This window comes from Ovis aries, chromosome 20 (genome assembly GCF_016772045.2).
Source record: "Ovis aries strain OAR_USU_Benz2616 breed Rambouillet chromosome 20, ARS-UI_Ramb_v3.0, whole genome shotgun sequence".
NCBI lineage: Eukaryota > Metazoa > Chordata > Mammalia > Artiodactyla > Bovidae > Ovis > Ovis aries.
In genome coordinates, this window is record NC_056073.1 from 27,482,067 (window position 1) to 27,507,372 (window position 25,306).

At 48.0% G+C, this 25,306-nt stretch overlaps 2 protein-coding genes across 3 annotated transcripts; one reads left to right on the top strand and one right to left on the bottom strand.

The window, feature by feature from the left end:
• Positions 1-482: 482 nt before the first annotated feature.
• Positions 483-6,756, bottom strand: MRPS18B (mitochondrial ribosomal protein S18B). The gene is made up of 7 exons (XM_004018991.6): positions 6,656-6,756; positions 5,228-5,336; positions 4,859-4,956; positions 4,663-4,731; positions 3,149-3,215; positions 1,623-1,682; positions 483-1,042 (listed from the first exon to the last, which is right to left on the bottom strand). The coding sequence occupies exons 1-7, from the start codon at positions 6,731-6,733 to the stop codon at positions 747-749; spliced, it is 777 nt and encodes a 258-aa protein (XP_004019040.1). The 5' UTR covers positions 6,734-6,756; the 3' UTR covers positions 483-746.
• Positions 6,757-7,336: 580 nt separating this feature from the next.
• On the top strand, positions 7,337-23,702 carry PPP1R10 (protein phosphatase 1 regulatory subunit 10). Of its 2 annotated transcripts, XM_012100978.4 has the most exons (20): positions 7,337-7,387; positions 7,613-8,144; positions 14,181-14,299; positions 15,210-15,296; positions 15,451-15,586; positions 16,017-16,068; positions 17,803-17,880; positions 18,028-18,201; positions 18,382-18,487; positions 18,584-18,696; positions 19,174-19,274; positions 19,529-19,673; positions 19,750-19,908; positions 20,017-20,263; positions 20,430-20,493; positions 20,591-20,785; positions 20,921-20,996; positions 21,223-21,336; positions 21,502-22,212; positions 22,467-23,702. In XM_012100978.4, exons 3-20 carry the CDS (start codon positions 14,193-14,195, stop codon positions 22,574-22,576), a joined length of 2,775 nt encoding a protein of 924 aa, XP_011956368.2. In that variant the 5' UTR covers positions 7,337-7,387; positions 7,613-8,144; positions 14,181-14,192; the 3' UTR covers positions 22,577-23,702. The 2 variants fall into 2 exon arrangements, with proteins under 2 accessions (XP_011956368.2, XP_060259314.1); XM_060403331.1 differs by lacking the exons at positions 7,337-7,387; positions 7,613-8,144 and having other exon boundaries at positions 14,198-14,299; positions 15,168-15,296.
• Positions 23,703-25,306: the final 1,604 nt, after the last annotated feature.

Here is a 25,306-nt window from a genome sequence, read left to right on the forward strand (position 1 = left end):
ACTTCCGCCCCTCCCACCGCAATCTGTATTTCCCCTGCCATGCCTGCAGGTCCCCAGGGGACCGCCCCTCCCCGCGCTCCCCTCCTCCACCACCCGCTTGTATCGCAGCATTTGGCCCCGGAGACCCCAATCTTCTTGCCAGACCAGCTGTCACTTAGCAACAGCACTCAGCCCATCCTCACCTCCCACGGCAGCGGGCGCCATAGCAACCCATTTTTGGGGCCTAGTGTCTCATTCTCCAAACCTTTCAGCCCCTCAGTGAACAGCTGGGAATAGTGAAAAGACTGTGCTTCCGGCATAGGGGGCCACAAGTGATCAAGAGAGAATGGTACAACTGCTCATTTCAGGTGGCTTCTGGTCCCAAGAGCCCACCGGCAGGGTTGGCTCAAACCTGACCACCCCTCTCCCCACAGCAGCACCCACTGCCCAATCCCTCAGCAACCCCAACCCCCACCATAGCATTCATTCATTTGAAATTCAGCCCAGAGAAAGGATACAGCTTTATTGTGGGAAAATGCAGCTGGCACAAGTCTGAAATAGTAACTGAATGTGTAACCCATCTATTTACAAGAGCAGGGACTGAGGTTTCCCATACAAATCTGTACCACCTTCCCTCAGCCTCATGTGTATTCATCCCTTTCACCAACAATCTCTGGTGATTGAGCTTGCTACTGGCCACAAAGTAGGCACACCTCTTCAGGATGAGTATTGTGTAGGAGACCCGCCGGTCCCATCCCAGTCTATACCTACAGAGCACTCTGGGGGCCTGCCTGCTCAGTGGAGGTGGCTTCAGTGGGGGCCGTGAGCGGCACCTTGGGCATCGACTCAGGTGGAGGGCCACTTTCTTCTCGAAGATGGCCCTGGTAGAGCCGGCGAAGGCGGGACAGCTCTCTCTCTGGTGGCTGTTTCCAGCTGTACCATGGATACCAGGGGTCACCAGAAACCAGAGTGGGGGCTGGTGGAGTAGCACTCACAGCTCCATGAGATGTACTGAAGTCAAGGTCCCGAGGTTCAACTTGGGGAATGTGGTAACTGAGGAGACCTAGGGGGTTAAAAATAAGAGAGAAAGCCAGGAGAGAGGAAAGGGGTAATTCAGATTAACAAAGGTAGTAAGGAAAATCACCTATAAAAGGAGGAAGGGACCAATCAGAGCCACTGGGTACATTTATGCATGTGGTGTGCCACCCAAAGGCTACTGGCCAAGGGGGCCAGTGTGGGCTGATGTGCTGCCTGGGCTCTTGCCTGCCAAGCTGTGCAGTCCTGTGCCAGGGTGAGGAAGCTGCATCTGCCCTAACAGAGGGCTACCTCTTCCTAACTTGTGTAAAAGTGTCATGGAGCCCAAGGTCAAAAATTTATACAAAGCTCTTAAGATCTAGCCATGGCACTGGGACCAACAGTTACAAAAAAGGCGGCAGAGAAAGAACAAAGGGACAGGGCAATGACAGGTAAGAGACTCTGGAGAGGAAACTAAAGGACAGTGGAATGATGAAAGGAGAGACTCTTGAGAAGAACATGTTGGGTGCTACTTCTCAGATAGCTGGGAGGATTTATATCCACTCTCCAGCCCTAAGTCACTATCCTTATGCCTAAGAAAACTGCCCTGTACCCCTTCTCATGCTCACCATGATCCCTGGCTTTCTGGATAGCCTGGGTCAACTTCTTGTGTTGCTTCATACAGACCCCTGTGGGGAGAAAAAAGGTAACTCACAGGTCATTTGATAAGGCACAGTAAATAAATAACACACCTGTTTCCTTATGGTGATTGAGGGCTAGTTATGGAAGACCAGCTCTACCTAATGACCCCATTCCCCTGACCTCTCCATGAGCCTCGGTTTCCCCTTCTGCTCAGTGGCAAGAATGTTCTCTGAGAACCAGGATGAAGACTTAGGAGGGTCTGGCCAGTACAGAGAAGCCATCTAATGGTAAAGGCTTCAAGACAGGGAGCAGAACACCATTCAAAAGGCAAGTGTGCTGGGACTTCCCTGGTGGTCCAGTGGCTAAGACTCCCACTCCCAATGCGGGGGACCTGGGTTCAATCCCTGTTCAGGGAACTAGATCCCACATGCCAAAACTAAGAGTCTGCATGCTGCAACTATAGATCCCACGTGCCACAACTAGAAGTTCAAGGATCCTGTGTGCCACATCTAAGACCTGGCGCAACCCAATGAATAAATAAAAATAAATATTAAAAAGAAAAGGAAAGTGTGGTTAAAGGGCTGACTTGGACAATCCACCCAGAAAGAGTCAATAAAGAAGAAAGGATTTTAGATCTGGGGAAGATTATCTGAGAAAGCGGCAAAATAGTTCCGTCAGCCTTTTACAGCTTGACTATAAAATTCTTCTTAAAATTCCCTGGGAATTTCCTGGGGCTCTAGTGGTTAAGGCTCCTTGTTCTCACTGCTGAGGGCTTGGGTTTGACCCTTGGTCAGAGAACTAAAATCCCACAAGCTGCACGTGCAGCCCAAAGGAAAAAAAACCCAACTTCTTGAAAAACCAAACTCCACTGACCAGGCTATCACCCCCTAAAAGGGTGGATTCTGATTATTCTTTGCAAATTTATCTTGCTTTGGAACAGAGGTTGGCAAACTGCTTCTGTACAGGGCCATACACCAGAGGCACTGTGGCATATATTTTAGGCATATATTATCATCTGTCTCAGCTCAATTCTGCCATTGCAGACTGGAAGCAGTTGTAAACAGTATGAAAATAAATGGACATGAGAGTGAGCTGGATTTGGCCTGTGGTTGTAGTTAGGGAATAAACAGACGTAATCTTGAATTGCTGAGTTTACACCAAATTTGGGAAATCTAACTGAACTGTCAATCACATTAAAGAACAGTCAATTTATGAGAAAGCCTTCCAGAAATGTGAAGAGACCCTAGAGAAAAGAAACAATCAGCACCATTTATCTTTTAAGAGCTCCATTTAGATAGTTTGCTTATATCAGTACTCATCTGGATCTTTTGTCCACGTGTAATTTATTCAGCATATGACTATTCCCATTAGATCAAGATTTCCAAAAGGTTCCATCCCACTTTTTATGCCATTAGTAGGAGCCATCAAAGAAATACCTGTTGTCTGTCTTAAAAAATATAAGAGGTGCTGTAAGAAAAAGCTATTCTGGTGGTGATGGGGATGATGGGCTCACCTGTATACGGAGCATGGAAGATGATACCTGTGTGGGCACAGACAAACTGTTTCAAGAGCTTCACGTTCTGTAGAGAAAAGTGGTGGAAAAACAAAGAGAGAGGAAAGGGAAGTCAGCAAAATGGTTAGAGGTTAATCACCATGTCCCAGTTTCAGCCCCATCCCTTTACTGAACACATTTTCTTGCAAACTTTTCCTCTTTCCTGGCCTCTTAACCATTTCACAGGCACATCCTACATTCTGTCACTGAGACTCACAAAGAATTCTCTTTTGCAGGGGTCAGGTTCAAAAGTCAGCTCTTCATGCAACAAATTAGGGACAGGTGGCAAACCCTTGAAATCACCCAGAAAATGCAGTATGTGTTATATGTTTGTAAGTGACTAATTTATATGAAGGTATATTATATGTAATGTATATATTTGTTAAGATCAATTTTAAAGATTTAATAGTTAGAATGACTCCCAGCCAGCAATTAATCACAGGTGATGAGACTCCCAAAGGAAAAGCAGATATACTGGCAGAGTGCAATGGCAGGCGGACTCATCTGCCCTGTTCCATCTGTAACCTTTCTCTCTCCCTTAGTCATGTAACTTCTTATAAATTGTATCAAATGATTACAGCCTTTTTTGGTAACTAGTAATACACAGCTGAAATTGACAAATATCTCCTTGACTCCTCTACAACCTGTATCAGAAAAAGCCTGGAACCAATCAGATACTTGCCTCTGCTGACTGACATATGAATGCCCTCCAACTTCCCTGATGACCAGCCAGTTTCTGCTCTACCATCTTCTAATACTGCAAATGCAGAAGGGCACATTTCCACTGTCATCTTTATAGTTTCTGAATCCTTCAAGAAACAAGTCCTCTCCTCCTCAAAATGAAGGTTGTTTTTTTTTTTAATAACTAGATTAGACACTGTTTCGTGTATCTGCCCTCCCAGCCCAAGTCTTAACATGCAATCAAACATCAATGACAACAAAATAAAGAAAATCTCAGGAAAAAACTAGTCCAATCTATCTGGAAGTAACTGATTGATACAAATGAAACTTTGGGCATTTCCCTCTCATTAGAAATGAGCATTTCTCTTGCCGATTTAGACTGTAAACTTCATAAGTAAGAGATGAATCTTTTATATATAACCCACAGTAGAAGGCAAAAGTCTGGAAGGAGGGACTTCTCTGGTGGTCCAGTGGTTAAGAATCTACCTTCCGAAGAAGGGGACTAGGGTTTAATCTAAGATACCACATGCCTCGGGGCAACTAAGTCCATTTGTCTCCAGTAGAGAGACGCCCTCGCCACAGTGAAGAGCCCGTGTGCTGCCGCTAAGACCCAACACAGCCATCAGTAAGTAAATACTAAAAGCTGAAAAGAGTAACGTTTTCACATTGCCAGAAAGTCAATGCAAAATGGATTGTAGGGGCCCAGGATATGAAGAATGGGGCACCTAAGGTAATCTCTTTTAGTACTGCAAAGAGGCTTTAAGTTTTTATACTGAAGACAAGATTCTCCTTACCCTAAAGTCGACATGCAGCTTCTGATCCCGGCAGATGGGGCAGGGGTTCCCAGCAACTTTATTTCCACGCTGTAGAGAAAAGTAACAGGCAGGTGAAGACGTTCAAAGCCCTGTCAGAGAACGTACTGCTGCCTCTGTCACTATGGCCTTCAGCCCCACTCCACATCCCATCCATGTGCCATCCTCAGAAACTCACGATACACATCTTTCGAGTCCGCTGTGGGGGTATTCCACCTTTGTGGTTTCGACGGTAGTCAGCCCAGACAGGGCGAGAACCATAGCGGTTGTGGTATTCTGAAATGAAAAGACCATACAAGCTACTCCTGGGTGATGGTGGTGAGCTGTCTCTGTCCACTTATTTCAGACCTCACTTGACGCGCCTCTTGTCCATTTAGAGGTACCTTCTAGGGACTTCCCTGGTGGTCTAGGCAAGTGGTTAAGATCATGCGTTCCCAATGCAGGGGGCCTGGGTTGGATTGCTGGTCAGGGAACTAGATCCCACATGCTGCAGCCACGACCTGGCACAGCCAAATAAGTAATAAATATTAAAAAAATAAACAAGTACCTTCCGAGTCCAGGTATTTCCAGGGTTCATCCTCATAAGGGGAAACAGGAATTGGGGGCAGAGAATCATCCTCAGGGGGGGCTTTGGTGCAAAGAGTCTGGAGGGGAACCTATAAAAGAAGGGGCAGAGAGAAAATGAGACAAGAGTTCAAGGACACAACATGATTGGTTTATTAAACTTACACCGTCAGCAACAGAGGGGAACCTATTAAAGGAGGGGCAGAGCAGAAATGGTTGGATGGCATCACCAACTCAATGGATATAGGTTTGAGCAAGCTCCAGGAGACAGTGAAGGAGAGCGAAGCGAAGCCTGGTGTGCTACAGTCCATGGTGTCGCAGAGTCAGACACAACTGAACGACTGAACAACAGAGGGAAAACGAGACACTGAGTTCAAGCACAAGAACTGACTGGTTTATTAAATCTACACCATCAACAACCGGTATCCCTGCCTCCAGCTGGATCTTGCAAAAAAAGGTAACATTAGAAGATAACTAGGATAGGTGACTGGGAAGCAAATGTATTTGAAAATACAACTCAAAAACCTGGCACACATAAGGTTTCTGTGCTTCCTGAGATGAACTCAGGGTAATGGAGAAAAAAGGGAGAATGTCTATCTTCTTGGAGTCAAGATGTGTGCTACGAAAAGGATGTAAAGGACAGGTGAGTCTCCCAACTCAACTGAATCCTGAATCACTGAGTTGCCCGGTCTTATAAAAAGTTGATGGTCAACATTCCATATGGCAGAACAAACGTGAGTCCTAACGCTATGTCCCAAGCTACCAAGTCTATAATTAACTCTGTGGTAGCCCCTCTCATCACTCTTCAGTCTCACTTTAGGGAGTGGCAGATGGGCAAGCCCTCCAATATCACGCTGCCCCATCAAGAATCTCCAGGGTGGTGAGTACGTGTGACTGAGGGGAAACCTCCATCCAAAGTAGTTATGCTCCCATGTATGCTTTAGGAAGAAACTGATTTAGTGAGATAAAGAGCCGAGAAACTGGTCCCCTGGTCGTGAGAATGTATTCTGGCTTTATTGAGCGATAGCCGGGCTGGTAGTAGTTAGTGTCCCTCAAAACCCAATGACACCCTTGGGCATCAAAGATTTAGACACCACCATACAGTTAACAGTTGGTTTGTGTTTGGCCAAGGGGTCCACATTCCATCGCCTAAATATCCGGCCGAGATGGAAAGCTGGGAAGAGAATGACATCCAACCCTGGCTCTTTACCCTTGTCTCAAGATTAGAAAACGCGCTGTGCTGAGGAATGAGAGGGGAAGGGGGAGGATGGGGGAAGCAGAGCGTTTCCTTGACAGCCAATGTACAAGCACTTGGGAAGCTCTCCGCTCCAGGATCCCTGGCAGTGGAGCGACGACCTAGAGAAAGTACAACCAAATCTGAGGTTGTACAAAATGTGCCCCAAGGAGTTACCTGAACTCCGTAGGCACCTCTGAAGGGCGAAATGTTAGGAAGGCGCCTCAGCAACACGTTCAATATGGAGGCAGCCATCTTGACGTACCCGCAAAGCAGGCACGTCCGCAAACGAGACTGCGCATGTTCCAGGAACCAGAGTAGGGTGGGGCCAAGGACGACCCCGCAGTGCGGAAGGCGGACGCGCGTCTGCGTCAGGACGGAAGCGTGAGGGGCGGGCGTAGGGAGAGGGCAATTTCAACTGCGTCACAATCGAATTCGGCCTTAAAATTGCGTTTTTGCTGAACCAGTCACTATGACTTTTCACTCTCATTCTTAGAGTCTGTGTTTTAAGCAATTTTGAAGTCGCTTTTGACCCTGATCCTTTCATTGCGCATGCGCCGGGCCGATTCTACCAACCCTTGTTGAGAAATGTTCTCGAGGGCGGAAGTGGTGGAAGCAGAGGAAAGGGAGGTACTAGGCTGCTTGGTCACGCGCACGCGTTAGGGCCCCCACCCCCAACCAAGGAAGGAGGCGGAAGAAGGTGCCCGGGGGAAGGGGCTGAGCGAAGGTTAAGGCCGGATATCCAATCAGCTGGTGAGTGGTTTCCCTGGTTGACCAATGAATTCACGCCTCGCGCAAATTGTCTCGCGAAGGGGGCGTTTCACTAGCACGTTTGGGCGCGTTGGGCGGTGTCCTCGTATAAAAGACTCCGCCCGAGCGGGCAGCCGCCATTCTGGGGTTCGTTTAGAGGTAAGTGTTGCCATTTTGTCGGTTGGTGGGTAAAATTTTGCTCGGAGAGTTGGCCTGGGGAACGGGTCAAACGCGGGCTCAGTTGAGAGCCATGATTCGTATTAAGCGGCTGTATTCGGGGTGGGACATGGAAGTGTTTGGGGACAACAAAAATGGTACTTTTGGGTGTTTTAATAGCAGCCCGTACTGATTACATCTTTCTCCCTTGTGTTCCTTTTATCCCAGGTTTGAATTTTCTCGGAGAAAGACAGGCCGGCCACCAGGAGAAAAGAAACAAGCCGCAGCACAGCAACATCTAAGCCCTTGAAAGGATCCAGAGAGAGGGGGGAAAGGGAAAAGAGCAGCCACCAGCCCAACCACTTGTGTCTTCTGCCCCTTCCCACCTATCTTGCCCACCCCACCAGCCCACGCTGCCTGGGACTTGAAATCTGTGGCCGAAGGACCGTCACCACATAACTTCAAAAATAATCAACCACCCACCCTTCCCAAACTCACCCAAGTCCACTCATCCAGCGTTTACTTTTTTTTAATCCACTCAGAACTTTTTTTCTACGACCCCCCTCCCTAAATGGAGTTGGGTGGGGGGGAAATGAATACTGAGTTGGCCTTTATTTTTTCTAAAGAGATTTTTTGATCCAATGAGGCCCCCCAAATAATTGAGTTTTGGGTCCTGGTTGGTTGTTTTATTTTTTTCTCCAAAATTTTAATCCCCTCCCCCCCTGAGCCCGAGGTGCTGACGTCGCAAAAAAATTGGATAGTAAGTGTCGAATTTTCAAAAACCAGCCTTGCAACAAGAAATCAACGTTTCCCGTTGTGAAACCAAAAATAATGAGAGGAAGAAATGAGACCATAGAACAAATAGAGAACTGGAGAAGGACCGATCCGGTCACTTAATCTCCATTAAAAAGGGCCGTTGGGTCTAAAACAGTGTTCTCTCTCCCTTAACCACCTACCTCTTCCCTGCTCTGCCGCAGGCAAGGAGAGGGTGGAGGGAGGGCCTGCGAGTTAGGATTTTGATGGTTAACCCTTGGTAATCCAGCCAATTTCCAGACTGCCAAAGCTATAAGTGTTTGCTTTTTATAAGGAGGAATGGTTACCTTCCTCTCGTTAGCAGTCTTCAAAAGGGTTAATGAGCTCACATACAAAAGATGGTGGATCTTGTGGCCCAGAAGTCCCACTTCTTTGTGTGTGAGACAAGCAGGGCGCTTTTCAATTTGCCAGATTAATAAGCAATCTGTACATAAAGATTGCAGGGTAAGGAGATGGGCGGAGAGAAGTAATAGTTGGGTATCTTTTAAAATGATTGTTAACTCCTCTCAATTTTAATGTAATATGCTTGGGGTATATTTGTGTGGTTAATTTAGGTGGCAATCTAGGAATAAAGATTGCAAGACACTTAATTCAGGGCAAAATATAATCTTAGTGCCAATACATACTAGATTGATAGCTGGGGAGGTAAAGAATGTTTTGTAATTGTTGCAGATTGCATAGGTTATTTAAAAGAAAAAGTAACATTTTAACTTGATACTTTCTGGTCGGGGGAATACAGTTAGAGGGTGGAAAGGTTGGGGGAATGTGGAATTCAGGAGTATTAATTTTACAAGCCATTTAGTGCAATTGAATGCTATCTAAAAGATTTGTGTCGTTAAAAGGAATTTTTTTTTTCTTCCCTGCTTCAATATGGCGACTTTCTTTGTCCTTTGTCTTCCAAGCGGCGTCGCAGGTTGTGTCTTGACCCATTTTTCTCCTGTCCTCCCACCTCAACCCTATTTGTTGAGAGGGGTCCAAGTCCTCCCCCCCCCCCGTTTCCCTTTATAGGGAAGATGCTGGGGGGGGGGGGCGGTGGGTGGTCGTTAGTAGCAAGTTGAACCTCAATTGCAAATTCAGTTCCTCCCCGCAGAAAATTGTTCTTTTAAATACTTTAATTGCCTGTATTCTCACAAAGCTCTTATTGATTCAAAATAGGTCAGACTATTCAGGATGGACTGCTTTTTTCTTTTTTGTTTTTTACTAAAAAAGTGGTTTTTTTAAATGTAAAGAGCTACCGGCGGAGCCTGGATAGCTTTAAGTTTGAGTCTTCTCCATTACAAAATGGCGTCCCAGCTTCTTTGTTTTTCCTTCCCCGTTTGCCATCTAGAGCTTAGGGCCGCCCTAGAAACTTGGTCAAGGGGGAGGAGCCGCCCTGAAAGGTGATGTAATCAGCTTTCTTCCTCCTTTCTCCACCCTCTCGAAACCCCGCCCCCGAGCAGATGCCTTCTGGATTCCTCATGCACGCTGCTGCTAGACGGGAAAAGCCATTTTCCTTATGTTCCTTAACCTTCTGTAACCATTATCTTAAAAGGAAAAAAAGCTTGTCGCAATTAGATCTTGAAGCTGTCTCCTTGGGCAGCTCTAGTTTTTGTATATAAGGATCCCGAGCCTGTTGCTTTTATTTTCACCCTCTCTCATCACTACTGCTTGGAAGTTTTTCCCTGCTTTAGTTGCCTGGGGTGGAAAACCAAACAGCTGTATTTTAGGACTGGAAGCTTTAGCGGGGGTGTGAGTGTGTGTTGGGGGATCCTGGGGGAAGACACAAAGATGGTGAAACTAACAGGAGTAAACAGCTGGGGCCTGATGACCCTGAAATGTGCCGTTTGTGCTCAGGACTGAGTCCGTCCTTGGGCCTCCTGCGTGTGGTCGATTTGTATAATGGAAATCGGGGGGAGAGTGGGTCCTTCAGGACTGATTTCTAAATGGCCCTTATTCCCGCCTTGGGTCTGGGGGTGAGCTCTTTGTGTTCAGTGCTGTCCCAGTTCTCCAGTTGCTTAGCTCCTTCCTGTACACTGGTACTAAGATGAGAAGTGAATCTTTAGGAAAGGAGGCGGCAGGTGTAAGCTCAAGGCAGGGGGATTCAAGCTACGGTTTCTGGTAAGCAAAACCTTTCTGGTATTACATTTCACAATCTTCATTTCTTTTTTCCAAAGAGCCACCCTTTTTTGAATTTCTTTTTCCTTCCCCTCTAAAATTCCTTAAAAACAGTGGGAAAATGATGTCCTCGTTTTTCAGCTTGTGCGGTGCTGTAGCATTAGGTGCATGTTTGAAAACCATGCCCGAGTTGAGGGTGGTATTAAGGGTCTTGTCCCTTTCTTACCTTTCTTCCTCTCAAGTTTTTCCAAGTCAAATCTTAATCAGACTCTACATACAGTTTTCATTTTTTGAAGTCCTTCCCTGAAGCTGTGAAGGGTCTAGGCAGAATTGGAAAGCAATTTTGTACAACTGCTTTGTGCTGACTTGGTGAGACTATAGGGCTAATGTTTTGGGTATGGATTCTCAATGACTCAACGTCTGGATTGGTGGGAGGGACTCTTCCACATGTCCTATTGACCACAAGTTTTTTATCTTTTAAGCAGTTTGCCATGTGCCTCTGCAGCATACCTACCTTGGGAGCTGAACATTCTACCCACTGGGGTTCCTGATCTCTAGTGAGCAGGGGACTATAATAAAGAAGATCTGCCTTAACGTGGGAGATGGGAAAAAGGTCTTCTAGGGGACCCACATCCATCCTGAGAACGTCGGACAACCTGATCATTAGAGTTTGTGGCCAGAGTTCTCTCCTGGGACCCTGTTCTGTGGGTTGGGAAGTGAATTTACACTTTTATTGAAAAGGCTTTGGAGTAGGGCAGGGGCTACCAGGTTTCCAGAATGATTTTGAAGGGGAGGGACTTTTCTACTTGAGAGGTGCAACCTTGCGAATCACCTGAGACATAATTTAGTTCACTGTGGAGACAGACTAGGAAATGCATCAGATGCCTTAGGAAGCAGGGAATGTAAGCTACAAAGCCCTTCATTTCCAGAAGTGCTGAGGCCTCTTAAGTTAAACTTGGACTCCCTCCTTTGAATAGTGATTTTAAATTTGCATAGAATTTTTGTCCTGAACCAATTCAGTTCTGATTCATTGGCGATGGATATGGAGTAACTTTGCACCTTATTTGATAACTCTTCAGTAAAATTTATTTTGGAGGCAGGAGTTGGTGTCACTTCTGGACATAATTTTATCTCTGGTAAGAAAGGTAGAACATTGCCCAGTGCCTTGTGTCTGCATGTCTCTGCCAGCAACATTCTCTGAAAGGAGAGCCCAGGTTTAGGACAAAGTGGAGATGATGCCAGAGGTTGCTTGCCCGCCACCCTCCTATATGTTCTGCCTTCAAGGAAATCAAAACATATCATGCCCTGGATTATTTTTGTTGCCAGAAAACTTCCTTAAGCTTTCCTTCCGGGATCTTGATATGTTGTGGCACATGGTCACTGCCCCTCCTTTCCTGGTCAGCTCCTTTGCCTTTTTCTGCAGTAGGCCTGTGCCAGAGTTCTCGGCTCTTTCCTTTCCACTTGAGTGCCTTGGACCTTCTTTATAAATGTATTGACTTCAAAATAAGGCAGTTAGGTTGTAAGCCACTTGGGGTCCTTCTGAGTGAGTGAAAGCTGTCCTGCCTGAAGAAAAACCATCATGAGAAGATCCACCTAGATTTTAAAGCCACATGATTGTGAGATAAAGTTAAGTTTAATTATATTTCCAGAATATAAATAATAGGAAAACTAGTGCAAATTGAATGTTTAACTTTTCTTCTGCTTTGTTTTCTAGCTTTCCTTGCCTATTGTCTTCTATTCTTGCTTGTTACAATTGGGAATTAAAAAGTTGTCCCTGGGTCCCATTCCTAGTAGAAGGCACTGGACAGAGTTTTTCCGTGTGCTCACTGGTTTCTCTCGAAAGAAAGTTCTCTAATCTCCCACCTTCTTAAGCAAAGGAACATTTGAGCTCAGGTGACAGGTTTTGTATATGTGTGTGTGAAGGAAGTAGGGTGAATGGGTCTGTTGGCCTAACTGGTGGTGCAAAAGGGACTTTTCCAAGGTGCTGTGTATTCAGCTCTGGCTTTGAATCTGAGGGCCTAGCTCTGTTTAGGGGGTGTTGGTTTGAAGTGAAGCTACATGGAAAGCTTTTTGTCAAATGGCATATCATTGGTTACTTAATGATATATATTACTTGGAAGTCACTCTTGCTTTTCCAGGCTCTAGCACATGAGAACTCTGTTTTATGTATTCCTTTGTTGTGTCTATATATCACTTTATAGTGCCTTACTACCTGGGGAAGATTCCTTTATCCCTGTGTCTCTGTGTGTAAGAGTCACCATACTTCAGTGGGTTTGGCCTGTGGACTTCTAGTTTATCTGGTATTGGACTTGAATGTTTTTTCCTCTGACCTTAGGTTCTACCTGCCCTTGTGGAGATTGCAGGGCAGTAGCAACAGCACAGTTACCCCAGATTTGCTCACCTTTCTTCTTCGCTCCTTGTATTCAACCCACAGGTTCTGGTCTTGGGAACCAAGTCTCTCCACCACCACCCCCAACCCCCGCCTCTGCCTCTTCTTGGCCTAGGTTGTTAGGACCTGGAAATTTAGCAATTTATTGACTTTTTTGTTGGGAAGAGTAAAAGGTTGAGATTGTTACGGTTGTTTTTCTCTCTTAGCTTGAGACTCAATATCACTAACTGACGTGATCTTAAAAGAAGCCTGCTTTCTGCAGAAAGCATAGTTGTCTTTGTAGGACGCCACTGTTTCCTGTCTTTGTCTTTGCACTGAATGCAGGAGGCTGTTTTCACCTTGCTGCCTTCCTACCCAGTGTCGTCTTTCCCAGATGTTGATATTACTAAGGTGCCTTTTCTGCCTCTCAGAAGCCAGTGTTAAGGGGCATTGTGGATAAGAATCCTAATCAGAACCATATTGATTCTAAATTGCCTCTCCTGAACTTGGGTTCTGGCCTAGAAATGGCTTTACTCTTCTCTGTCCCAAAACAGCTGTGTTCAGCCTTTAATTAACTCCTTTTCTAACCTGGTCTAAAGTAGCTACTGAAAATGTAGTGGCATTTCCCCAGCGTTTGCTTCTATTTGCTCCGTTCTTTTCGGCTTCATGGTTTCTAATTTCAGGCCCTCCTGAGGGATAGTGGGTGGTGGTTTCATTTAGGTGGGGAGTTAGGAGTCCGAGCCTCCTCTTTGCTTTTGAAACCACAAAGTAATATTGCCCTTAACTTTGAAACAGTAAAAACTTGTGCAGTGTTTGATTCATGAGAGACCTGTTTTTTCAGGGCTTAAGAGGATCTGCTTGATTTTCGTTACCTCCAGTTGTCTGATTTCTGGGAGCCACCCCTAACTCCCATTGGGGAGAGGATCAGTTTTCAAGTTTTATTTCCTTCTCTTTGACCTACAGCTTAGAACGATTATCTACTGATGGAAACATACCTTATCCTGTGGGCTAAGACAAAAAATAATTGACTCATGAAAGACACTTAGCCCAACACCCATGATTGGCCCAGTTATTCTCAAGCTAATAGTTTGGGGTGGGGGGGCGGCGGTGTATGTGTGTGTTTTAAGGTAGATTCATTAACAACTAAGGAGAAACCATACATAATAAGCAAAAATGCCTTGGAGAGTTGAGTGTTTTGGGAACGTGAACCTTACCTGTTACACATTGTGAAGTTCAGCTATCCTAGGAAGGATGTCACTTGGAGCAAGAGGACAGGTGCTGCCTCAGTCTTCCAGTCTAATTATTATCCCTTCAGTCAGTGTTAACACTTGCCAGGGCTGTTTTCTTAGTGGGAACAATGGTCTGTGTTGATTTTTCTTATCTGGGTAATGGTGAATATAGTTGAATGTAGATTGAATAATGAGTCACTGCTAATCTGTCAAATGTAGAGATGGAATTTATTAGAGGCAGTTGGAGCTGTCCTTGCCACCCATTTATTCTCTGTTTGTTTTATCCTCTTAGAAAACCTTGATCATGGGTTCGGGTCCCATAGACCCCAAAGAGCTTCTCAAGGGCCTGGATAGTTTCCTTAACCGAGATGGGGAAGTCAAGAGTGTGGATGGGATTTCGAAAATCTTCAGGTGAGTCTGTACCCTTTGAATTTGTTGTGAGTAGGGGATATTGTGTGTTGTAATATGACTAAAGGAAGTCAGTCCTGGGTGTTCACTGGAAGGACTGATGGTGAAGCTGAAACTCCAGTACTTTGGCCACATCATGTGAAGAGTTGACTCTGATGCTGGGAGGGATTGGGGGCAGGAGAAGGGGACGACAGAGGATGAGATGGCTGGATGGCATCACTGACTCGATGGACGTGAGTCTGAGTGAACTCCGGGAGTTGGTGATGGACAGGGACGCCTGGCGTGCTGCGATTCATGGGGTCGCAAAGAGTTGGACATGACTGAGCAACTGAACTGAATATGACTATCCTTAAAGCAGATAGTGAAGTGTGTTTCTGAGGAGTGGGAGTCAGTAGACTAGGATTCAAATCCAATTATGTTAGAACTGGTGATAGTAAAGTTGGCCCCTGGCCCTAATGGCCTCTGGATATTTGGAGAGCCACAGTCCCAAGTGAAGGAAGGAAGCAGAGGAGCCAGGTGACAGGAGTCTTGGTTTGGTTATGTCTTCCCTCAGGAATCCTCACGTTTTCCAGGAGAAAGTGACTTAGGACTGAGTCAGTCCTGAGAGATGGTAGTTGAAGGCAAAGACTTTCACCTGGAAGCAGCATCAGACATGTCCTGTGTGTGAGGGAAGCAGGGACACCCGCCTCCCCGGATTGGAGACTTCAGTGCGTCTCCTCCATTGTGTTCCACCCTTCTAGGGGTTTCCACATCTCCCCTAACCCACCCCATGCTTCTGGGGGCCTGTGTGGTCCCCAGCCTGGGAGCAGAGTCCCGAGTTCTCAGGAATCTCTGGGCACTTCTGCAGATTAGACGCCCTGCATTTCTGCAGATTAGACGCCCTGCATTTCTGACTGCGCTTCCTCTTACACAGCCTGATGAAGGAGGCACGGAAGATGGTGAGTCGGTGCACATACTTGAACATTCTCCTGCAGACCCGTTCACCGGAAGTACTGATCAAGTAAGCGGGGACCTGGGTGACTGGGATGGGGAGGTGTAATTAGAAGTGGGGTGCTGAGGCATGGGATTCTTCGGTCTTTAATGGGGGACAAGGAGGGTGGGGTGTACTCCCAAGGCCCAGGAAGGGCATCACAGATCCTCCTGCCTGCCTGCAGGTTTATTGACGTCGGTGGTTACAAGCTTCTTAACAATTGGCTGACGTATTCGAAGACAACCAACAACATTCCCCTCTTACAGCAGATTCTGCTGACCCTGCAGCACCTGCCCCTCACTGTTGACCATCTCAAGCAGGTACCTTCGGTCTTTAGAATCCTGATTCTTCCTTTTTGGTTTAGCCTAACAGATGAAAAACCCACATCCACTCTGATGTGGCTGCAGTCTTGGACCTGTGAGGTAGAATGGTAAAAAAAAAAAAAAAAAAAAGTAGGGACTTTAGAATCAAGATTTGGTTCAAATCTGTCTGTTTTAATAGGTGTGTGACATGGGGCACTGTGTATATCCAAGCCTCAGTTCTTTCATCTGTAAAATGGGAGTGATTGAACCTACCTAAGTGGGTTGATTTAGAGTAAGAATATGTCTCCCAGGGCTTTATAAGAGAGAGAGTGTGTGCAGTGTTAGTGGCTGTTGAGAGACTGTGCGTGAGTCGCTGGGGGTGGTGAGCTCTGAGGGGGCAGCTTTTCCTCCTGTCACTTACCGTCCTGTTGCTCCCTTTCTTTGATAGAACAACACAGCCAAACTGGTGAAGCAGCTGAGCAAGTCGAGTGACGATGAAGGTGAGGGCCTGTCCTTTCCTAACAACATATATGCTAGTCTTCCCAGTAAACACCCTGCTGTTAGGGCATGGCAGAATCGCGACTCCTTGGGTATGTCTTAGCTTTGATGGCAAGAGATTCTTTCCTTTTCTAAGACAAAGGGTTTTGGAGCTCCTGGCAAGGGTCATACAGTTCTGGCTTTTCTTTTTTGTGTTTTTATTTTATTCATTTATGTATTTTGGTGGTGCTGGGTGTTCGTTACTGTGCAGGGGCTTTCTCTAGTTACGGTGAGCGGGGGCTACTCTTCATTGTGGAGCACATGTTCTGGGCGCGTGGGCTTCGGTAGTTGTGGTGCACAGACCTAGTTGCTCTGCAGCCTGTGGAATCTTCCGGACCTGGGACCGAACCTGTGTTCCCTGCATAGGCAGGCAGATTCTTTATCGACTGTGCCACCAGGGAAGTCCCTGGCTTTTCTTTAGAGAAGAAAAGGATTTACATCCATCCAAGAGTTCACCCCAGATTTTATACCCAAGGTGTAATCCAGGAGCACAGGATACTAGTTTCCCACAAGTGAACAGTCTTGCAGCAGAGCTGCTCTCCTGATCAAAATATGGGCCTGCTCTTTGTGGGCAATGATGTATTTGGTCCCTTTGGAAAGAGGCTATGGCTTTGGTGTGGTGGGAGCATCCAGGCCTCAGCAGGCCTAGCTGTAGTTCGTTAGCTGGAGCAGAAAACCCTGGGAACATTTTCCAGGATAAACGATCTTGATTTTGTTTTAACTCACATTGTGTTGTTTAAGTGAAAAATATTCCCTGGCTTTCCATCCTTTTATATAATGAGCACTTCACTATTTTTGTGACATCTCAGAGTAGTTTTGTAGGGTGGTCTATAACACAGAAAGATCCTGTTAAATCATTGCCCATCTTTTGATTATCTGTTAGGGTGTATTGGTTCCTCTTTCAGCTAGCTTAATTATGCTGCCTTCATTATTCTGTACTGACTTTAGATACTGAAATTGTACATTCTTTATCAACTGTGTCACTGGACCATAGTATCAGTTGCTCCCAAAAGATGTTAGGATATTATATTTTTTCATTGGGGATGCACTGGGGTTCATTCTGCATTAAGTATAGAAGTTACCGGGTTTGTGACTATTTTGAAAACTTGTTTTGATGTTCTGCCATAATCTCGTCATTGAATGAGCCCATAGTTGGAACACTGGCCCAGAAAGAGGTCCTGTAGATCGATGTTATTTGCCAAGTACAGAAGGAAAGAAAGGGCAACAAATTTTTCTCCCATGTGTTTAGAAATAAATTGTTTTTTATCTTTAAATTCTCTGATCATCTTTTTTCTGTAGATAAACTATTTCATTCATCCTAAATTGGTCTGTTTTTCAATTTCTTTTTTCACTCTTGCAACATCTAATTGATTTTTTAAAAAGCTGTTGTCACTAGCAGCATTCTAGGAAAAAAAGGTTGCCTAGAAAATACTTTTTTAAGAGGATCTAAATGTGCCTCCTTGAAATTTTGCATTAAGTTTCCCTTTAGGACGAGGTAGACTAATACAATTTCTTTTTAAATCTAATAGCCCTTCAGATGCTTGAACTCTGCCCACCTTTCTCCTGATTTTATTGTAATAAGTGGTTAGGGGAAGGGCATAGGCATGGGTTTATTCTGCCATATTCTAGTTTTATGACTTGAATCTCCATGCAGTATGTTACATTACTTAGGCATTTCCTCTTTCTCTTACCTGCAGAACTCCGGAAGTTGGCCTCAGTCCTTGTCAGCGACTGGATGGCGGTCATCCGCTCCCAGAGCAGTACCCAGCCTGCTGGTAAGCTCTTTGGCCCTGATCCCTTGGATTTCTTTCTTTCTTTGCCACTGGGTTGTGGCCTTCCATACCCATAGCCTGCTTTTTACTTCTGACAGTCTTTCTCTTTGTCTAAATAAAATCCTTTGTTTCTCTTTTTTTGCACAACAGAGAAAGATAAGAAGAAACGGAAAGAAGAGGGAAAGAGCCGAACCACCCCTCCTGAGCGACCGGTGACTGAGGTGAAGGCTGAGACTCGGGCTGAGGAGGCCCCGGAAAAGAAGAGGGAGAAGCCCAAGTCTCTCCGCACCACAGCGCCCAGTCACGCCAAGTTCCGCTCCACCGGTAAGACTGCCTTCTGGCCTCCGGAGGGTCTCTGGGTAGGTACACAGCCGGGACTACAGACTTCTGCCGTAACTCTGTAGAAGATGGAACTCTAGTGGGTGAGGCATCACGGGGGTTTATACGGCTTGATGAAGGTTAAGAGGGGAAAGTCCATCTCCAACACCGTGTCTTTTCCCTCAGGACTGGAGCTGGAGACCCCGTCTCTGGTGCCCGTGAAGAAGAATGCCAGTGCGGTGGTGGTTTCTGACAAGTACAACCTTAAACCCATCCCCCTCAAGCGTCAGAGGTACAGACCACATTCTGGGTTCTGAATGGTAGGGGTCTGTGGCCCTGAGGGAGAAGGAAGGGGCAAGTCTGGTGCTGACGGTTCCCTTTCTCACAGTTCTGCAGCTGCCCCAGGAGATGCTGCCCCTCCGGCAGAGAAGAAATACAAACCACTCAACACAACACCCAATGCCACCAAAGAGATCAAAGTGAAGATCATCCCACCACAGCGTGAGTCTAAAGTGGGAGGACGTACTTTTAATTGGGAGCCAACTCTTCATGGGAATGAAACACTTCTCTCCATTTTCATTTGACATCTTGGTGTCCTTTAATGTGTGTACCTCAGAAATTCCCTCCATGGGAGTCATTCAGAGGATGGCTTAGGAGTGATTAGAGAGATGGAGTTAGGGAGGCTTGCTACTCAGTGACTGGTTGGGGTGCTCCCAGCTGTCGCATTCGTGGGGGCTGGCTTTGTCGCTTACCTGAGCTGTGATTCATATCCAGAGCCGTGGCTTGCCTGCCTTTGAAAGAAAGAATGACACGAATTTCTTGTGCAAATCCTCCTACATACGCTTCCTGGTCACCTTGAGCTTATTGTGTCCAACATTCAGGCAGCATCTCTATTGACCAATTTTCTGCCCAGACTTTGTAAGAATAGGCTCATGAAGAGGTCTGATGACGCTATTTTATGTTTTTTTTCTTTTGCAGCTATGGAGGGCCTGGGCTTTCTGGATGCGCTCAATTCAGCCCCTGTCCCAGGCATCAAAATTAAGAAGAAGAAGAAGGTGCTGTCACCCACAGCTGCCAAGGTACGGGTACTGGGCAGTAGATACTGCGACCAGGTAGAAAAGGTACAGGGAAAGGAAGGGCCCAGCAGCTTGGAGTGCTTGGGGAAGGCAAGAGGCGTTGTCTCAGACGTAGACTGTGGCAGCAGCAGAGCGTTGTCAGAGGCGGTCTTCTTGACAGGAAGTGTCGGGGAATCCTTCCTAGAACCTGAACTGATTGCCCTGCCTTGACCTTGCCTTTCCTGTGTGCCCAGTGACTTCTTTTTCTTCCACAATAGCCAAGCCCATTTGAAGGAAAAACAAGCACAGAACCAAGTGTGGCCAAACCTTCTTCCCCAGAGCCAGCACCTCCTGAGGCTATGGACACAGAACGTCCCGGGACCCCAGTTCCCCCTGTTGAAGTCCCAGAGCTCATGGATACTGGTGAGTTCAGAACCTGGATCAGGTTTGGGGGTTCTTTGAAAGGAAGGGACTGGTCTGAAATCACTTCTGCTTCCAGCCTCTTTGGAGCCAGGAGCTCTGGATGTGAAGCCAGTGGAGAGTCCCAGTGATCCTAGCCAGCTGACCCGGAAAGGCAGGAAGAGGAAAACTGTGACGTGGCCGGAGGAGGGCAAGCTAAGAGAGTATTTCTATTTTGAACTGGATGAGACTGAGCGAGGTGAGCGATCTGGTTTCCTCTGTAGGAGGTGGGGTTGAAGGACTTGGTTGGTAAATGGACTTGGTTGGGCTTACTTTCCCTTCTTGCTTTTTTTCTCCTGGGTGATAGTGAATGTGAATAAGATCAAGGACTTTGGCGAAGCAGCTAAGCGAGAGATACTGTCAGACCGACATGCATTTGAGACGGCCCGGCGTCTGAGCCATGACAACATGGAGGAGAAGGTGCCCTGGGTGTGCCCCCGGCCCCTGGTGCTGCCCTCGCCCCTCGTCACCCCTGGAAGCAACAGCCAGGAGCGGTACATCCAGGCTGAGCGGGAGAAGGGGATCCTTCAGGAGCTTTTCCTGAACAAGGAAAGGTGAGCAGGAGGCGGGGGGTCGCTCCCTTAGGTATTGAGCCCTTGAGGGGAATGGGCCTTGAGGTAATCAGAAGAGGGTGGGGTTAGGAAGAAAGTGGAGGGCCTGAGTAAATAATCTGACTGTCATTCTTTTATTTTTTTCTATCGCCTGCGGCATTCCTGACAGTCCTCATGAGCCGGATCCTGAGCCCTATGAGCCTATCCCCCCAAAGCTCATCCCCTTAGATGAGGTGAGTATTGCGTGCTGATGGAGGTTATGATTGTATTAATGCCTCTTTCATGTGAGACAGTCTCTTCATTCCTTGTTGGTCCTGATTGTTCTTCCAGGAATGTTCCATGGATGAGACCCCATATGTTGAGACCCTGGAACCTGGGGGAGCCGGTGGGTCACCTGACGGAGCAGGTGGTTCCAAGTTGCCTCCGGTTCTGGCTAATCTTATGGGGAGCATGGGTGCCGGGAAGAGCCCCCAGGGTCCTGGAGGAGGCGGCATCAACGTGCAGGAGATCCTCACCTCCATCATGGTACGAGGCCCACTCCTGCCGCTCTCCTGTCTCCCTTGCTCCTCATTCCCCTCTGCTCGCCTCCCCACCTGCTCGTGCCTCAGGGTGTTACCCCTGTTCTCTGTTGACCTTGTCCTCAACAACCTTGCCTTACAGGGTAGCCCCAACAGTCATCCCTCAGAAGAACTGCTGAAGCAAGCAGACTATTCAGACAAGATCAAGCAGATGCTGGGTAATGCTCAGGGCCAGCCCCCGGGGCCTGGGCGAGGGGACCGGCAGTGGACTTGGGGGAGCTCGGGTGTTGCCACTGGGCGGCAAGACACGGGAGGGGAAGACTGGACAGAGAGCGGCCCTCTGCCAGGTTGGTGGGAAGGGCTGGCTGGACGCGCCCAAGCGGGAGGACACCATGCCGCTCTTCTCGAGTCCTCTTGCTGACTGCTTCACTCCTTATTCAACAGTGCCACATGGGCTTTTAGGCCCTGGTCCGATAGCCAATGGTTTCCCACCCGGAGGCCCTGGGGCCCCCAAGGGCATGCAGCACTTCCCCCCTGGACCTGGGGGGCCTATGCCAGGTAGGTGGAGAGCAAGTGGTTGGAAGGGGCTTGTCTGCTGGATTTGGGCCTGGTAACAGCACAGCGTTGACCAGACCTGGGGTGGTTTAGGTTGGGAGATGGTGGTCCCTAGGTATGATTCAGGTAGCTGACATTGTCTCTCCCTTTTTTTCCCCCTCCTAACAGGTCCCCATGGAGGCCCTGGGGGGCCTGGTGGGCCAGTGGGTCCACGTCTCCTGGGTCCCCCACCCCCTCCCCGGGGGGGTGACCCCTTCTGGGATGGCCCAGGTGACCCTATGCGGGGTGGCCCGATGCGGGGCGGGCCAGGACCTGGCCCTGGGCCATACCATAGAGGCCGAGGTGGCCGAGGAGGCAATGAACCACCTCCTCCTCCTCCTCCATTCCGGGGGGCCAGAGGAGGTCGCTCTGGAGGCGGGCCTCCAAATGGACGAGGGGGCCCTGGTGGGGGCATGGTTGGCGGCGGTGGACATCGTCCCCACGAAGGCCCTGGTGGCGGCATGAACAGTGGCAGCGGACATCGTCCCCATGAAGGCCCTGGCAGTGGCATGGGTGGTGGACATCGCCCCCACGAAGGCCCTGGTGGTAGCATGGGTGGGGGGCACCGCCCCCACGAAGGCCCCGGCGGTGGCATGGGTGGAGGCAGTGGACATCGCCCCCATGAAGGCCCCGGTGGAGGAATGGGTGCTGGTGGTGGCCATCGGCCCCATGAAGGCCCTGGACACGGGGGGCCCCATGGCCACCGGCCTCATGATGTCCCTGGTCACCGAGGCCACGACCACCGCGGGCCACCCCCTCACGAGCACCGTGGCCACGATGGCCCTGGCCATGGAGGAGGGGGCCACCGAGGGCATGATGGCGGCCACAGCCACGGAGGAGGTGAGTGTGCTTCCTGTCCCCCACGTGCAGCTCTTGGTGTCCCGTACAAGTTTCCGGGAGGCCTCACTACTGGGGTATGTCAGGCAGAACACGAGGTCACCTCATTTCCAGTTCCCACATGCCCCTTTTGCCCTTCTCCCAGGCCCCCAAGACTAGGTCTCTGAAAGATGGCTCTCAGGATTCCTTGGACTGGGGGATGAGTGGCACCGGCCTCTGAGCCTTCCTGTCTAACGATCCCATCCTCATCCCCACAGACATGTCGAACCGCCCCGTGTGTCGACATTTCATGATGAAGGGCAACTGCCGCTACGAGAACAACTGTGCCTTCTACCACCCGGGCGTCAACGGGCCGCCCCTGCCCTAGGCCCCCGCCCGCCCCGCCCTGTGGACTGCAGCCTTGCTCCTTCCACTCTCTTATGGCTTCTGTGAGGCCCATTTCCCCTTCCCCCAGCTGATGAGGAGCCGGCCCCTCAGTGCCCACACGCCTGGGTTCTGGGGGTTTTCTGATCACTGGTGCGCATCAATGTACATATTTTCCTCCAGTCTGGGGAGGAGAGAGACTGGACAGATTCTGTACCCTGGACTGCTAAAGAGGAGACCCAGTTGGCTTCACTCTTTGAGGAGTTTTGCCCTGTATCCCGAGCCCCTTTCCGGTATTGCCCTTCACGCCTGAGAACCTAGAGCTGGTTATCCTGGAGAACACCTCTGCTCTCCTGCTGTGGGTCTTTCCACATGCACACGGAACTCTGACGTGGGATCAGCTGCACTTATGAAATCCTCCCAGCCACGTTCATTTCCCCATGGGTGGGGATGTAAAGGGGTACCGTGTACCCCACTGCACTGAGTGAGAGGGCTCAATCAGGCTGGATTTGAGTTCTGGAACACATCATCCCCACCCTTCCCCGAACATAGGCTTTTTTACATTGAGTCCTTTTCTCAAGTGAGACTTTTGCAATCTTTGAGGACACTCAAGTTTGCACCTTGGGTGTGCTAGGTTCAATGATGGCAAATCACATCTGCAGCCCGTGAAAGTTTTAGCTGGCAGAGGTGAGGCCATGGCGGTGGTCCACCCTTGCCTACAGCTCCTTCTGGAAACTGTAAAACAGTGAGACCAGCTTTTCATCAACTGAAGCCTGGCATGCTGGGCCTGACAGTCACACTACATGCACTGCCTCTGGGAGTGAGCGCGCTCCTGCTCCCCACCTGGAACCTCGTAGGTGTGAGGCCTCCAGCTCCCTTGCCCTGTCAGCCACCTCTGAATCCCCACCAGGTGCCTTCCTGGGTGGATTCGATGATGACCTGTCCTCTCCCAGTCCTCTCCTTCACCCGTCTTGGCATCAGTTGTTTTCTATGAAAACAGTGGATTGGTTAGGTTTTGTGCAGGGTCTTGGGTTAGAGCCACAATGGATTTGAGGATGAGTATTTTCTTTTTCTTTTGGTTTTGTATATTTTGTACATTAATAATAAACAGTGGAAAGAGAAGTATTTAATCTCGGGTGTGTTTGGACTCTGTTAGAAACCATGATCAGCTGTGGTCAAAGGTTCATCAGTACCTCTGGAGTGTGGTTTTCAATCCGTTTTTGGTTAAGTGAAACGGGTGAAGGAGTGCTTTGACTATAAATACCACACACAGAGTACAGGGTAGGTGCCATGCAGTTCAATGCTGGGGAGGGCAGAGCTCACAGATCACCCAAACTACAGGAGGTACAGGCGTGTTGATTCTAGTTGATCCTACCAGCCCCGTGACTAGCTTATGGGAGGGATAAAAGTGAAGAAGGAAAAATCCAAGAACAGTTCCTAGGGAGGGAAGGAAGGAAAAATAGGTGGATTCCTACAATACGAGCAGCTCCAGTGGAAAAATTTTAGAGTGTAGACAGCTTATTCCCACAGCTCTGCAGTGTAGAGGGAAACAGGCCTGCTGCTAGGTGTAGACTCAGCTATTTTTAGATCTTAAGGCTAGGTATTGAGGGTGTAATTGATGGAGTAAGATTCCCAGGGATGGTAATTCCCTGGTGGTCCAGTGGTTAGGATTCAGCAGTTTGACTGCCGAGACCTGGGTTTGATCTCTGGTTGGGGAGCTAAGATCATGCAAGCTGTGCTGTGCAGCCAAGAAGAAAAAAAGTATATTAAAAAAAAAAACACTCCTAGGGAGACAGGAGGCACAAGGAGGATTAACTTTAAGTAGGAAGTCCTGCTAATTCTATATTAGATATTAGGAGATTACATTTTGTGAGGAGAAGGAAAGGGAGGATGGGGATTTGGGGCTATAGGTTGAGAACAGTGGTTTCCAACCTTTCAGTGTCATCAGAATTGGGCATGGGGTTCAGCAGATTTTCTGGTTCAGTATGTCTGGGATGAATTCCAAGATTCTACATTTCTAACATATTCCCAAGTGTTGCTGATTGCTGATCTGGAAAACACTAAAAGGACACAGCCCTAGAACACAAGTTTCTTGGCTGTTGTTTCCAGGATTGGCCACAAGAGGACAGCAATTCCCTAAACTTCACACCTGCCACCTGCACTGGCTAATTTTATCCTTTTGCCCCTTCCTGGGAGAGTGTTCAGTCGGCCTACTGGTGCTCTGTGCACTGGGAGAGGACCTGAGAAGACATAATACAAGGGCCACGCTAAGAAATAACCAACGAAATACACAGTTCAAGTGAAAAAGTTAAAAATTCTTGTGCTTCTGGTTCCATTGACTGCCTGCTTCTCCCTCTCTTCCCTCCATCTCCTGCAACAGGCCACAAGAACCTTTTAAGAGAACTTCATTTTTTTCTATTTTAAAACTAAATTCAGCCATTTTTCTTGCAAATTCTCCATGAAAATCGAAAATAACCTGTCACTTGAGAGTTTCCTTTTTTAAGGCAGGGAGAGAGTTTGAGCATCTGGTCCATGTCACTGTACCCACTGTACCCATCTCTGTTTCTCTAAGCCTTGCTGACTCATTTGAAAAGACCCTGATGCTGGGAAAGATTGAGGGCAGGAGGAGAAGGGGACGACAGAGGATAAGATGGTTGGACGGTATCACCGACCCGATGGACATGGGTTTGGGTGGGCTCCCGGAGTTGGTGATGGACAGGGAGGTCTGGCGTGC

Coding starts and splice junctions, on each gene's coding strand:
- MRPS18B (XM_004018991.6), bottom strand. CDS start 6,733: ATGGCTGCCTCCATATTGAACGTGTTGCTGAGGCGCCTTCCTAACATT. Junction 5,337..6,655: donor GAGGTGCCTACGGAGTTCAG/GTAACTCCTTGG, acceptor CTTCTTTTATAG/GTTCCCCTCCAGACTCTTTG. Junction 1,683..3,148: donor CTTCCATGCTCCGTATACAG/GTGAGCCCATCA, acceptor TTCTCCCCACAG/GGGTCTGTATGAAGCAACAC.
- PPP1R10 (XM_012100978.4), top strand. CDS start 14,193: ATGGGTTCGGGTCCCATAGACCCCAAAGAGCTTCTCAAGGGCCTGGAT. Junction 18,202..18,381: donor CGCCAAGTTCCGCTCCACCG/GTAAGACTGCCT, acceptor CTTTTCCCTCAG/GACTGGAGCTGGAGACCCCG. Junction 20,786..20,920: donor AGATCCTCACCTCCATCATG/GTACGAGGCCCA, acceptor CTTGCCTTACAG/GGTAGCCCCAACAGTCATCC.